The 15844-nt window shown below is 38.6% G+C and overlaps 1 protein-coding gene across 1 annotated transcript in view; it reads left to right on the forward strand.

Annotated features, from left to right (window-relative positions):
- syt9b (synaptotagmin IXb) overlaps window positions 1-15844 on the forward strand; it is a 108406-nt gene that overhangs the window by 37945 nt on the left and 54617 nt on the right. Inside the window, exon 2 of the mRNA XM_061917387.1 lies at window positions 11728-11903. Coding sequence (XP_061773371.1) covers window positions 11728-11903 — 176 coding nt within the window. The remainder of the gene's footprint in view (window positions 1-11727; window positions 11904-15844) is intronic.

The following is a 15844-nucleotide window of genomic DNA, read 5'->3' on the forward strand; positions in this document are numbered from 1 at the left end:
ACAAACACACGGTGATTCCTTGTTTAAAATTCACGGACGTGAAACTTTACTATGGATCACAGCGAACATGGATCCCAACTGAATGTCAACCAGCAGGTTTCGGTGAGAAAATTGTGGTTAAAAAGTCGTCTCTATTCTGATATCAGCTGAGCTTGTGCCTCCCGTACAGCTGCCGTCGACTTCCCTGAGAAACTGCGCGTCAACATACGGCCGTAGACGTACACTTCCGACTATCAGGTACTGTTAAACTCACTAAAACACTAGCAACACAATAGAAAGATAAGGGATTTCCCAGAATTATCCTAGTAAATGTCTCTAAAAACATATAAATCCGTCCCAATGCAACGTGATTGCAATCGCATTTAGTTTTTTTTTTTAACTTTTTTTTTTTTTTTTTCTAGTCCGTCGTTATCAATATCCTAAACACGAATCTTTCATCCTCGCTCAAATTAATGGGGAAATTGTCGTTTTCTCGGTCTGAATAGCTGTTTTTGTTGGAGGCTCCCATTAAAATCAATGTGAATATATGAGGAGCCATTAACATGTGACGTCATCGTCTGCGACTTCCGGTAGAAGCAGGGCTTTTCTCCAGTTGCGAACTTTATCGTGGATGTTCTCTACTAAATCCTTTCAGTAAAAATATGGCAATATCGCAAAATGATCAAGTATGACACATAGAATGGACCTGCTATCCCCGTTTAAATAAGAACATCTCATTTCAGTAGGACTTTAAAGCCTTTTTTCGGGATATTCCATGATGGGTAAAATTTTGAAAAAAACTTCGAAGAATAAAATAAGCTACTGGGAACTGATTTTTATGGTTTTAACCCTTCTGAAATTGTGATAATGCTCCCCTTTAATGAAAGGCCCAAATATTGAACCAATTACACGTTTTGAAAATGCTCCTGTTATATGGACATGGCCAGAAAAAGAAGGGGTTCTCTGTTGGCCTTGATTGACAGAGAGGAAAAAGTGCCCTCTTTGAGCGTTACACTGTGCCTGGCCTACCAAATAGACTCTTGCCTCCATGTTGTTTTGAGTTATGCCTGGGAGCACAACACACTCCACAGGACACATGCTCAAGCAAGTATTCAATTAATCACATTCTCGGAGAAATTTAATGATAATTCTGTAGTGAACTTACTGATTAGTGGAGCTATTCATGTTATTAGCTGCCACCAGCTGTACAGAACTAAAGACCGTGATTGCAGTCTGTAAGGCGACCTTGAAAGTCTAGACACCCTGTAGCTCCGGGAAAGGCTGTCTTTCAGGTAATGTCGACAAGTGTTCTGTTGATTTAAAAATGGATTGAAGATCATTTAAAAGCTGAATTTAGATGTTGGTTTTTTTTTATGTGCTACAATCTATATTAACTCAATTACAATCATCAGTGTGACACATCAAAGCAAGAGCACAATTGGACAAGGGTGTCGTCCTCTATGCGAAGTTAGTGTTTATCCCTACACAAGGCACGCTCTGTGTATTATCTCCAGTGCTCTCTTCTGACCCAGGCTGGAACTCTGTTCATATAGCTGCAAATCAGTACTGACTGCTTTGTGCCTGCCTCGTTTCGCAAATCAGAGCGCTGACCGTGCTTTAGTGCATTCAAGCAAATATATATTTTCAATGTCTGTTACAGATTCAGGGAATAATTCCCTGGACACAGGAGGATTTTAATATGTACTGTATTTTTCAGACTATAAGGCACACTTAAAATCATTTTTTTCCCCTCAAAACTCGACAATGCGCCTTATAACCCGATGCGTCTAATGTAAGGAATACATTTGGTTGGGCTTACCCACCTCAGAGCTATTTTAGTTGGTATATGATGTAATGATAAGTGTGACCAGTAGATGGCAGTAAAACATAAGACATAATTGTATATTGCCACTATGATGGCAATATGTCTCAAGTAAGCAACACCAACATTTTAAATATTCCATTGAAAATATACAACATTACACATGGCACTCAAAAATCTATCAAAATGTTTTAGTACAACTTTGGTAAGCTATGAAGCCGCAAAGATTGTCGGCGCATTAAGCTTACGAGTATTATTATGGTGTGTGTACAAGGTAAGATATATTGTCTGGCGTTTTGTTTCGCAATATTATGCAAAAATAACTTTTCTTACCTTCTGGTACCTGCTGATCTGTATTTGGGGTCTGCATGAATCCTGAAAAATTGCGCACTTCCGCCTTTGTAGTTCGTGTTGACGCAGTAGTTGATAAGCTTCTTCTTTTTCTCTGTCTTCTTGTTATGTGACATTCATTCTCCGCTGTTGCCATTTCTAACATAAAGTAGTGTAAAGTTCTTACTTATATCTGTCAGTAAACTCGCCATGAAAGCGCTAAAACTTTACATTATTCAGCCAAGCAACTTTAGTTATTAGAGTTCTGACCAGAAGGTTGTGAGCCACAGTTGAGGAGATGCTGCTCCGTTATTGGTTTAAGTAAAGTCTGAATGTCATTAAAACAGTTAGCTCCATCTTTTGACACTTATTCCACTCCCGTCCTTGCACGCTAAATACACCGCTACAACAAAGATGATGGAGAGAAGACGCTGCCGAAAGTGAGCCACGTAAATAAGACCTCCCACAAAACGGCGCATCCAAAAGCGACTGTCAAAAAGCGTCTTGAAGATGATCTGTAAAACATAATCTATGCAACATTTTGACCAAAGAACCACCAATACATGTTATGTAGACCACAAGGAAGTGTTTTACATTTAGAACAAAATAATAATATTATGACTCCTTTAATGCGATCTGCTTTATGTATAAAAAGTCCACTGGAGTTTTTTCTACATGCATCTGAGTTGCTTCAAAATACTGTAATGCGGGGAACTCTTTCTGATGAGCTTGAAGAAGAATAAGATAGAACAAATGGAGATATGATGGAAAATGACATTGTGAACACAATTACCCCTCAAGGTCTTCTTCTCTGGAAGTATCTATTGGTCTCCGCCATGCTGTTAGATGCACTTGTGGAATTAGACGTGCCTGAGAAAGCCTATTCACACTTGAGTGGCCTCCTATATCAACTTGCACTTCATCTGCCCAGAGAACAATTTCCCAGAAGTGAAAGGGTAATAATGACTCCTAAATATGAAAGTATACACCAACCCTTGTCCTGTTCTTAAATGTATGTAATGGAAAATCACAGGTGAACAATCTACTTAGAATTAGCAACAGCATAGCAGAGAAATGTCTTATACTGTATGCCAGCCCCTTCCTAAAGCATCCTGATTTACAACCATCAACATGTGTGTCATGATTGCTAATCAGGAACAAGTCGGGGAGTGGAAAACTACAATGAACTAAAAACAACAAAATATAAGTCTCAAACATGGTTGAAACTAGGGTTGTACAGTATACCGATTTTAGTATAGTACCGCGATACTAATGAATCATATTCGGTACTATACCGCCTCTGAAAAGTACCGGTCCGCCCCCGCCTCCGTGCCACAGTCGTCGTCACGTCATGTCATTGTTGGTTTACGAGCATGTTTGGTAGCGCACAATCACAGATTACTTACAAGCAGACACAGTGTGTAGACAGAAAAGGGAGAACGGACGCATTTTGGCTTGAAAACTCAAGATAAAGGTGAAGTTATAACACTGAAATGCCCACCGGAAGAGGTGCTTTAAAACATGGCTAGCTAGCTAGCAGCTAAAGTCCAGCCCCAGTCAGCAGTGTTTGAGCTACTTCTAAATCACTAATCCTCGCCTCCATGGAGACAAATTAAGTAAGTTTCTTACAAGTATCATCCCTGCAGGACGAGGAAAAGCCAAACATACTTCACTACACACCATAGCTCACTGGCGTCAAAATGTAATCAAACACCATTGGTGGATCTACACCTAATATCCACTGTAATGATACCAAGGACAGGAGTGTATCTAGTCGATACTATTATGATTATGTCTATTTTTTGACATCACATCTTCTTTCGTTTTTTTAAAATGTATATGTGACGCGTCTCTTGCCGTCATCGTGTGGGGTGCAGTGCTGATCGTTGCAAGATGCATCATAGCAGGTTTGACTCTGATTTATTATTTCAATACACCTTTGGTCTGGCCAGTCTAACGCGGCAATTTCTGGCGTGCTGGCTCTTCCTGCTGGTCGCGGCACACCTTTCGGTGTCCAATGGCTGCGTCTGTTGCGGGGACTCATCTCTGATCTGGTCTTTACCGTCGCTCTCGTGGTCGTTCGTGTCGGGTTGTTCCTCTCCTACTTCTGCCCCAAGTGCTCCTCCTTCGCCCCTTTTATGCTGCAGCAGAAGATGATAGGATTGAGCGCAGGTGTGTGGTGTACGCACCTGACACTGATGGCTGCAGTGTCGCTCCAGGCGGGCCCGCCTCTCTACTTCGCTGCATGATCCACCTTCTCGCCGCCATCTTGGGCCGGACCATCGTTCGTCCGAGCCCGCTGTCGGCTCGTCAGCTCCGTCTCTCCACAGTATATTTTATTTATAAACTCAGGAAATATGTCCCTGGACACATGAGGACTTTGAATATGACCAATGTATGATCCTGTAACAATTTGGTATCAGATTGATACCCAAATTTGTGGCATCATCCAAAACTAATGTAAAGTGTCAAACAACAGAAGAATACGTGTTCATTACATTTTAACAGAAGTGTAGATAGAACATGTGAAAAGAGAAAGTAAGCAGATGTTAACAGTAAATGAACAAGTAGATTAATACAACATTTTCTACCACATGTCCTTAATAATGTTGACTAAATAATAGAATAATAAATGACAGCAGCTAAATTGGGAGCCTTTGTTTGCTTACTTACTAATATAAGACAAGTTGTGTTGAATGTTCACTATTTTATTTAAGGACAAACCTGCAATAAGAAACATATGTTTAATGTACCCTAAGATTTTTTGTAAAATAAAGCCAGTAATGCATTTTTTGTGGTCCCCTTTATTTTAAAAAAAAAGTACAGAAAAGTATTCAATTAATTTTGGTACCGGTACCAACGGGGGCGGTATAGCTCGGTTAGCAGAGCAGCCGTGCCAGCAACTTGAGGGTTGCAGGTTAGATCCCCGCTTCCGTCATCCTAGTCACTGCCGTTTTGTCCTTGGGCAAGACACTTCACCCACCTGCTCCCAGTGCCACCTCCACTGGTTTGAATGTAAAAATTAGATATTGTGTTTCACTATGTAAAGCGCTTTTAGTCACTAGAGAAAAAGCACTATATAAATATAATTCATTTCATTTCAACATATTGGTATCGGGACAACACTAGTTGAAACGCACATTGCTGCCAACGGTGCATCAACCAAGTATAGAGAAAAGACTGTGAATACTTATATACATGGGATTTTTTTGTTTTGTTTTACTAAGGGTACAAACATCCATCCATCCATCCATTTCCTACCGCTTATTCCCTTTTGGGGTGGCGGGGGGCGCTGGCGCCTATCTCAGCTGGAATCGGGCGGAAGGCGGTGTACACCCTGGACAAGTCGCCAAACCATTTTTTTTTTTTAAACACCTCTCATGTTGTCTTCATGGGGTATGGACAGTAGAATTTCAGGACAAAAATGTGTCTAAAACAGCAACATTTGGAAAAAAGTAAAGCGCTGTGAATACTTTAGGGATGCACTGGATATTTTGTTGCTTCTGATAATGAGTGTAATTTAATGAGTGTAATTTAAAAAAATTATAAAATCCTGGAGCGCCCAGAACTTAGTATACATCGACAAAGCTTTCGCACGTCTGGTACAATATAGCGCACGTTGAAGTGGTGGTGGGTGGGTGCTGTTATCTGAGTGGGGGTGAACACCTGAGATTTTTATTTAAATTTTCTTTTTTTTTTTTCATAAATGCACAAATGCTATTTCAGTGTTGAATTTCAATGTTGACGTGAATTTATTAGAAAAAGAGAATGATGCGTATTGGAAGCAGAACAATTATGCCTGAAATATGCATTGAGGCTATAAAAATACATAATAGTTATGTACATATGTATGTGCACCCAGAAAATGTGTCCCCGGTCATTAAGTACAACATGAACTGTACAGATCATCAAAAGCATTTTACCAACAACTTTTTTCAAAATCAAGGCTCGAACGTAACAATCCACATTTTGTATAGTATCACTAACTAAATGAAGCAAATTGCGTGTGCATGCTCCAATGATGAACCTGAACTGAAATGGCCTTGGAATGTAGAATGAATGTAACAATAGTCAATGAATCAATCAATCAATCAATCAATCAATGTTTACTTATATAGCCCTAAATCACAAGTGTCTCAAAGGGCTGCACAAGCCACACTTTTTGCGGGCTTTGGGATGCTCATCTCAACTTCCCTTTGTGAGATGAAAGCCAAAACTGATTTTAATGATTAAAGGATTTTCTAATGCACAATGATCCCTGATTTGTTAAAACAAACACATTAAATATCTGGCTCTCCTAATGAATCCAACTTGCAAATATAGTTGCAGTGACACTGCCTGTAAAAAGGGTTTAGGAAGTTTGTTCTCTTCAGAGTAGGATTGGACGATTATGACAAAAATGATAATCACAATTAATATGATTGATATTGAAATCACGATTAACAAGATGTTTTATTAATTTGAAAATATGAGCATTTATTGTACCACCAAAGCTCAACTTTAAGTTAAAAGTTAAAAGTCACACACACACACACACACTGTGTGGCGAATTTATCTTCTGCATTTGACCCATCCCCTTGTCCACCTCCTAGGAGGTGAGGGGAGCTGTGAGCAGCAGCGGTGGCCGTGCTCGGGAATCATTGTGTTGACTTAACCCCCAATTGCAACTCTTGATGCTCACTGCCAAGCAGGGAGGTAATGGGTCTCATTTCTATAGTCTTTGGTATTACTCGGCCGGGGTTTAAACTCACGACCTTCCAGTCTCAGGACGCACACTCTAACCACAAGTCCAATGAGCAGATTAAATGTCATTTAAAAGAAGAGCGGATATAATTTAGTTAGGAATACACCACAACAATTAAGATAATAATAATAATAATAATACTAACAACAATACATTGAAAAAAAAAATAGCAACATAAAAAAAAATGTAATAAGTTTTTCCATGTAAAACTTTTAAACTTACTTTACTACCATAGAGTGTGTGCTTTTTTTGTCCTTTATGAAATTTAATAAAATGGTCATTAATCAAATGCAAAAAAAATTGTGCAACACATCTGGACAATTCTGACCAATATTTTAAGTCAACGCATAATAATTGTGTAAATTTATAAATAAGTGCTTTCAGTAGATTATACTTGTGTAAGGCACGTTTTGAAACTTTTATTTTGTTAGCGCAGTGAGGCCAGATGTTAGCGCTGTTATTGTAAAGGTCTGAAGTGTGCCGTTGTTCTGAGTTTGACATGTAGAGACGACTTGAGGCTGTTGAAAAAAAAAAAAAAAAGAAGCCATAGCTTCTCAAGTAGATACGATGTGTTGTGGGTGCATGGATTGTTTTAGGTGGTTTTCATTGTTTAGTTTAGGACGGGCCTGGGCAATTATTTTGACTCAGGAGACCAAGTTTTGATAAAAAAACAAGTCTGGGTGCCGGTATATTTATCTTTTGGAACACGATTTCAAAACCTCACAACGATGTCTGATTGAATGCTAAAAACGTTATGACGGACCGCCTTAAAAAACGGAACGGAATTTTACATTGCTTTTACTGAATGAGACACCCAGAATGTACATGAAAATAAAGAATGTGGGATTTACAATATTAACTATGAAGGCTAAAACACCGAATATTGACAACTTATGAACATCATACCCCCTCTCTGTCGACATATTTTACAATCAAGCGAAATGCAACAAAAATGCAACAAACAGCGAAATATGAACATGAAGGCTGAAAAAAAACACACCTACAATCTGATATATCTGTGATATCAGTAAGATTTAGAAGTTTGTTGTAAATATCTCCTTCCGCATCTGTCACTGACACCCGCATTTCAGGCTGGCCGTTCTGAAAACACACTCCTTAGGGCCTCGTCTGAGCTGCTGTGACTTAGATTACCATAGCATCTAATTAGATTACCATCGTAAATAAGTAGATTACCATAGTAACTAGTATATCACGCAAAAGGGCAGAAAGTAACCATTAAAATACTTTGTATAGTTCAAGACTTACGGTCATTTGAAAACGTCACTGCACATCATAATGGTAGCTATAGTTTCCATCTTAAAGATCTAAAAAAAATATTTGGGAATGTCCGGCGTGCCAGATTGAAAAGCTTAACGGGTTCCGTGGGCCATAATTTGCTCAAGTCTGGTTTAGGATGTGTTTTTAGGGATAAACGAGCAGTATCTGCATTATTTTGCCAAACTAATGGTAAATGGGTTATACCTGTATAGCGTGTTTCTACCTTCAAGGTACTCAGAGCGCTTTGACACTATTTCCACATTCACCCATTCACACACACATTCACACACTGATGGCGGGGGCACATGTTCCTTTACCTCCCAATGACAGCATTTTACTCACATCTATGTCCATTTTCGTTCCTTTACCTCCCAATGACAGCATTTTACTCACATCTATGTCCATTTTCGTGATAGTCTGCATTTAACAGAGGTTTCTGGTTTAGTGGGCAGTTCTGTGAATCCGTCCACGGATACGTGAGCGCCGCAATCATATGGCCTTACTTTTTTGTTGAGTTTAGGAATGATTGATTAGGCGTACTGTTCTAGCACTCTGTCAAATAAAAAGTAGCAACCATGGTCAGATCCTTAACTGTTCCTCTCATTCACTCATCTGTTTCATTCTCGCAAGCTCAGTAATTTGCATGCATGTCGATTAATTGTTCAGCCCTACTTCAGAGGTAAATGACTTAATGCTAAAAGCCTGCTAAGTGATTTTAAAACATCTTTCAGAAGTGCAACCAGCTGTGTCATTTCTTCAATGTCTTCAGCAGCTCGACAAGACTTTGCACTTGGGCACTGCTTTGCCTGCAGCTTATCTTTTGCACTTCCAGCATATTTGACAGTTTACCATACTTTGGACTTTCAGGGCTAAACTGAATAAATAAAAGATAATAAAGCACAAGTGTGTGTGTGGGCTGTACTGAAATGCCGCCTTGCTCGAAGACTAACAAATGCTTGACAAAGTTGTAAAGTAAACTGTCTTAAAGGGGAACATTATCACCAGACCTGTGTAAGCGTCAATACATACCTTGATGTAGCAGAAAAAAGACCATATATTTTTTTACCGATTTCCGAACTCTAAATGGGTGAATTTTGGCGAATTAAACGCCTTTCTGTTTATGCCTCTCTGAGCGACGACGTCAGAATGTGACGTCACATCGGTACTCAACGCCATTTTTCCCTACACATCAGACGCATCGAGTCAAATCAGCTCTGTTATTTTCCATTTTTTCGACTGTTTTCCGATACCTTGGAGACATCATGCCTCGTCGGTGTGTTGTCGGAGGGTGTAACAACACGATCAGGTACGGATTCAAGTTGATTTACGTAGAATGTGCATTGATTAGCATGGTATGCTAATCGATGCTAACATGCTATTTGGGTTAGCTGTGTGTACATATTGCAGCATTATGCCTCATTTGTAGCTATATTTTCATCCTTTTCCCTCCATCACATTTAATGCCAAACAAACACTTAGCAATCGAGTGATTTAAGTTGCTCCAGTGTCAAAGATGCAAAAGTCCCCCTTTTGGTTTTTACCGGCGATGCTACGACAGAGATGGCACAGAGATGACAAAAATGTCTGGATATCCTGCAACACTCAAAGCAGATGCATTCCCAACGATAAAGTCAACAAAATCACAAAGGTGAGTGTTGTTGATGTTACTTATGACTTATGTGCTATTCAGACATATTTGGTCGCGGCATGACTGCCAGCTAATCGATGCTAACATGCTATTTAGGCTAGCTGTATGTACATTTGAAACTATATTTACATCCAGCGTTTCCTTCCACCCACATTTAATGCGAAACAAACACTTACCATTCGACAGATTTTAGTTGATCCAGTGTCAATGCGAAAGTCCTGATCGGTTGGTCTGCACATTTTACCGGCGATGCTAACGCAAAGATGGCCGAATAGCATCAATAGCTATTCGCTCAATAGCTTCAGTTTCTTCTTCAATTTTGTTTTCGCTCTCTGCCTCCATACTACAACCATCCGTTTCAATACATGCGTAATCTGTTGAATCGCTTAAGCCGCTGAAATCTGAGTCTGAATCCGAGCTAATGTCGCTATATCTTGCTGTGCTATTCGCCATTGTTTGTATTGGAATCGCTATGTGACGTCACAGGGAAATGGACAGTGGCTTAAGCAAATAGTGAAAATCAAGCACTTTAAGGCTTTTTTTAGGGATATTCCGGGACGGGTAAAATTTTTAAAAAATTTTCGAAAAATAAAATAAGCCACTGGGAACTGATTTTTATTGGTTTTAACCCTTCTGAAATTGTGATAATGTTCCCCTTTAAAACTGGAGCCATTGTATAGTACTACTGTGAGTGTGTGTACTTCTGTGGCATAGTAATTAGGTATGAATCCTCATACATTTAATCCCACAATGCAGAGGTGTCAAACTCATTCTAGCTCTGGGGCCACATGGAGGAAAATCTATTCCAAGTTGGCCGGTCTGGTAAAACCATGGCAGGATGAGTTAAGAATAAAGACTTCAAATTGTGTTCTTTGTTTAAAAAAAATTATACATCATAACGTTTTGTTTTGAGGGGTAGGGGTTTACACTTACATGTTGCGGTTAATATTATTCTATCTTCATTTGTTGTTATTGATACTTTATGAATACATTGTCATAATGTTCATTAGTCAAATTGGTGGAATTGAGTCTGGGAGAGTTAGTGTCAATTGTTATTCTATCAGAAGATGAAATAAAAAAAAAATAGTTAGCATGATGTTAGTGTACTAACATCATATGGTTTATTCTGTACATATGTAACATAATTTACAACAAAACTTTTGGATTTGGAGTTATTTCATTAATCAAATATGAAGCTTGAAGAGGATGCATAATATTTATGTGCACCCAGAAAATGTGTCCCCAGGCATTAAATACAACATGAAATCATCAAAAGCATTTTACCAAACAACATTTTTTAAAATCAAGGCTTGAACGTAACAATCCACATTTAGTATACTATCACTAACTAGATGAAGCAATTCCTGAAGAAATTGAGTGTGCATGCTGCAATGATCAACCTGAACTGAAATGCTCATGGAATGTAGAATGAATGTAAGAATAGTTGGAATGTTGAAATTGTTTGAATGTTAAAGATTTGACGCTGAACTAAAATGCTATTTAAATGTATGATGAATGCAGAAATGGTTTGTATTTGTATTTTGAAATGGTTGAAATGTTGAAATGGTTTGAATGTGCAAATTATTTGAATGTTGAAATGGTTTGAATGTTGAAGAGCTGACACCAAATGTAAAATTCTAATGGAATGTAGATATGCTTGTAAACAGCATACATTTCCTGAAAAGGTAGGTGTTGGAATTGGTTGACTCGATAAAGAAATGTTGAAGTACTAACATATTAAATTTGAGCAATGCATTAAGGAATTCCGGGAATTTGGGGAAAAACTGAAATTTTTGTGTTTTAAAAACTAAATTATTTGGAATAAACAAAGTACCTACTCCCATGTGCTGGTTTGCCTGTACTGCTGTTTAGTCACTGGAAACGTGTTCATAGTTCACTGAGCCTCTCACTGTCTTTTATCTGCAGATGTATCTGTGAGCCTGTTGTCCCTGCTGGTGACCACCTGCGGTCTGGCTCTATTCAGCGTCTCCCTATTTGTATCATGGAAAATTTGCTGGCTACCCCTGAGTGGCCGTTTTCTCCCAGATGTCCTCAAGGGGGCACATTTTCTGGGAGGGGACCAACAGCCTGTCCTAACAGAGGTAAGATTAAAAAAGCTCTCATAAATGTATATCAGTACATTACCTGAGGTAGGCTGACCATATTCTGAAATCCCAAAAAGAGGACACATATATGCGTGCCAAAGCGGGCAGCACTAAGTGAAAATTTGCCAATGATACTTGAACTTGAACTTGCTTTATAAATAATATATTTATTTAAATAAAGCATTTTTTTCTCCTCTGTTGACAGCACTGATGGCGCTAGGAATTTTTAAATTGCCCATCAAGTCATAAAAATGGGGTCTCGCAGTACATTTTGGAGTCCCACTTTTTTGCAAGCGCTTTGAAAATAAATTATAAATGTATGCATTATCCTGTTATATCTCAAATTCTATATTGTGTTTTGGAAAAAGGTTGTCATAAACGTTTCTTAATTCATTAAAAGAAATAATTTTAAAAAAGAAGTCAAATTTGTATGCATATGTAAATGTATTCAGTATAAACATTCATTGACTTTCTTCTTTCCTTCAAAGATCTAAACTTTACCACTGCTGGTAGTTTTTTTCTATGTTTTTATTTAATAAGTTATAGGTGTATTTATTTAAGTATAAAAGTGTAATAAGTGTTTTGCTTTGGTCATGAAATGATGATAATGGTGTGCCAGGGCATACATACATTTTACATTTAACTCTTAAATCTCTGGAGTCTATATCAACTTCAGATCTATTCCTCATTTCAAAATGTTTTAGTTGTTCTAATATCGATTCTTTTGTTTGTTTGTTTTCCGCCCTTTGTCAAACAAAACTATGTTTTTTTATGGCAAACACACAAAATATGCAAAATCTTTCACCCAAATTTTTTTTCAAAGTGGAATATTTGATGTGACGTAATCGGGGTTGATGTGGGGGGTTAAGGGGTATGGGGGGAGGTAAATTGTAGCATCTCGGAAGAGTTAGTGCTGCAAGGGGTTTTGGGTATTTGTTCTGTTGTTTATGTTGTGTTACGGTGCGGATGTTCTCCTGAAATATCCAATTTAGACACACTAATTTTAGCAGTGCATTGTCCCAGAAAACAAACAAGCTTGTTGCTGCTACGTAGACATCATCAGCTGGTGAGCTGCTTTCTCTCCTCAAAAATCGTGAAAGTCTATTCCAGATCATAAATCATGTCTCTCGCATGCATAGAGAAAGATGAGGACGTGATCCGAGAAATTGGTCAACTTTGGCATCCAATTCAGACACAGAAATGGCGAGAAAGACATGAAAAGAAGTTTGGTTCAAACCCCCTTTTCTTTGCGAGGATTATGAGTCATTCTTCATATAAACAGGACTAAGAACACATCCTGACAGTCGACATCATGCCAGCAGACAATGTACAGTACAGTAAGGTTTTATTATGTTTGTTGGCTTTCATGAAGTCTGCAGTGAGCAGTAATCAGCGATGTTGTCGAAGTACAAAGCGAACGGTGTGATGCGTTTCTTAAATCACTAGGCTGCCGTATGCTTACAATGAGCAAAATATTCACAAATAAATCATCTTATTATGAATGTGTCTGTTGCTAAATTATATACAGTAGCAATCAAAAGTTTACGTACAGATGTAAAGAACATAATGTCATGGCTGTCTTGAGTTTCCAATAATATCTAAAACTCTTGCGTTTTTGTGCTAGTGATTAGAGCACATACTTGTTGGTCACAAAACACATTAATGAAGTTTTGTTCTACTATGAATTTATTATAGGTCTACTGAAAATGTGACCAAATCTGCTGGGTCAAAAGTATACATACAGCAATGTTAATATTTGGTTACATGTCCCTTCGCAAGTTTCACTGCAATAAGGCACTTTTGGTAGCCGTTCCACAAGCTTCTGGCAAGCTTCTGGTTAAATTTTTGACCACTCCTGTTGTAAAAAATTGGTGCAGTTCAGCTAAATGTGTTGGTTTTCTGAAATTGACTTGTTTCTTCAGCATTGTCCAAACGTTAAGGTCAGGACTTTGGAAAGGCCATACTAAAACCTTAATTCTAGCCTGATTTAGCTATTCTTTTACCACTTCTGACATTTATTTGGGGTCATTGTCCTTTTGGAACACCCAACTTGTCATGATCCGCTACCCGGATCATATGTTTTGTGGAGTTTTAGTTGGTTTGTGCACTTCCTGGTTTGTTCTGTCACCATGGTTGCCTATAAGTTTCACCTGTTTCTTGCTTTTGACGCACACCTGTTGTAATTACTGTCTCTTATTTAAGTATGCCTTTTCCGTTTCGACCTCGCATCCTAGCTTTGGTTAACCATGACAAGTGACGACGCTGCTCCCTGTTCCTGGTAAATCTGTTTTGTACTTGTTAGCTTCCACGTTATTCCTGTGTTTAGTTCCCTAGCACCCATGCCAGCGCTTTTGGTTTGCCTTTTCTGCCTAGCACCAGTGATTTTGTTGTTAGCCTGTTCGTAGTTTAAATAAACCAGCATTTTCTACCTCTACGCTGTGTCCGAGCCCGAACTGCATCTTGGAAGAAGCACCATCACCACCATGCCCAGCAAACGACGCACAACTGTGCCCAAGACCCAACCTCTGGGCTGATGATTTTAGGTTGTTCTGAAGAATTTGGAGGTAATCCTCCGTTTTCATTGTCCCATGTAAAACACCAGTTCCATTGCCAGCAAAACAGGCCCAGAGCATAATACTACCACCACCATGCTTGACGGTGGGAATGGTGTTCTTGGGATTAAAGGCCTGACCTTTTCTCCTCCAAATATATTGCTGGGTATTGTGGCCAATCATCTCAATTTTTGTTTCATCTGACATCACATGGAGAAAGACCTTCTGGAGGAAAGTTATTTGGGATGTGCTGAAGTATGTGCTCCAATCACCATTATCATAAACAAATAAGAGTTGTCGAAAGTATTGGAAACTCAAGACAGCCATGACATTATATTGTGTAGTGTATGTAAAGTTTTGATCGCAACTAAATATATATATATATATATATATATATATATATATATATATATATATATATATATATATATATATATATATATATATATATATATATATATATATATATATATATATATATATATATATATATATGTCCAGGGTGTACCCTGCCTTCCGCCCGATTGTAGCTGAGATAGGCGCCAGCACCCCCCGCGACCCCAAAAGGGAATAAGCGGTAGAAAATGGATGGATGGATGTATATATATATATATATATATATATATATATATATATATATATATACAAAGCATACTTAAAGGCCTACTGAAATGAGATTTTCTTATTTAAACGGGGATAGCAGGTCCATTCTATATTGCCATATTTTTGCTGAAAGGATTTAGTAGAGAACATCCATGATAAAGTTCGCCCTGCCTCTACCGGAAGTCGCAGACGATGACGTCACATGTTGAGGGCTCATAATATATTCACATTGATTATAATGGGAGCCTCCAACAAAAACAGCTATTCAGACCGAGAAAACGACAATCTCCCCATTAATTTGAGCGAGGATGAACGATTCGTGTTTGAGGATATTGATAGCGACGGAAAACAAGTTAAAAAAAACAAAACGCGATTGCAATCGCGTTGCATTGAGACAGATTCATATGTTTTAGAGACATTTACTAGGATAATTCTGGGAAATCCCTTATCTTTCTTTTGTGTTGCTAGTGTTTTAGTGACTTTAACTGTACCTGATAGTCGGAAGTGTTCGTCCACGGCAGGGTGTTGACTCGCAGTGTCTCGGGGAAGTCGACGGCAGCTGTATGGACGGCACAAGCTCAGCTGATATCCGGATAGAGGCGACTTTTTAACCACAATTTTCTCACCGAAACCTGCTGGTTAACATGTAGTCGGGATCCATGTCCGCTGTGATCCATACTAAAGTTTAACCACCGTGAATTTTAAACAAGGAATCACCGTGTGTTTGTGTGGCTAAAGGCTAAAGCTTCCCAACTCAGTCTTTCTACTTTGACTTCTCCATTA

The sequence above is a fragment of the Nerophis ophidion genome, linkage group LG12, assembly GCF_033978795.1.
Source record: "Nerophis ophidion isolate RoL-2023_Sa linkage group LG12, RoL_Noph_v1.0, whole genome shotgun sequence".
Lineage (NCBI taxonomy): Eukaryota > Metazoa > Chordata > Actinopteri > Syngnathiformes > Syngnathidae > Nerophis > Nerophis ophidion.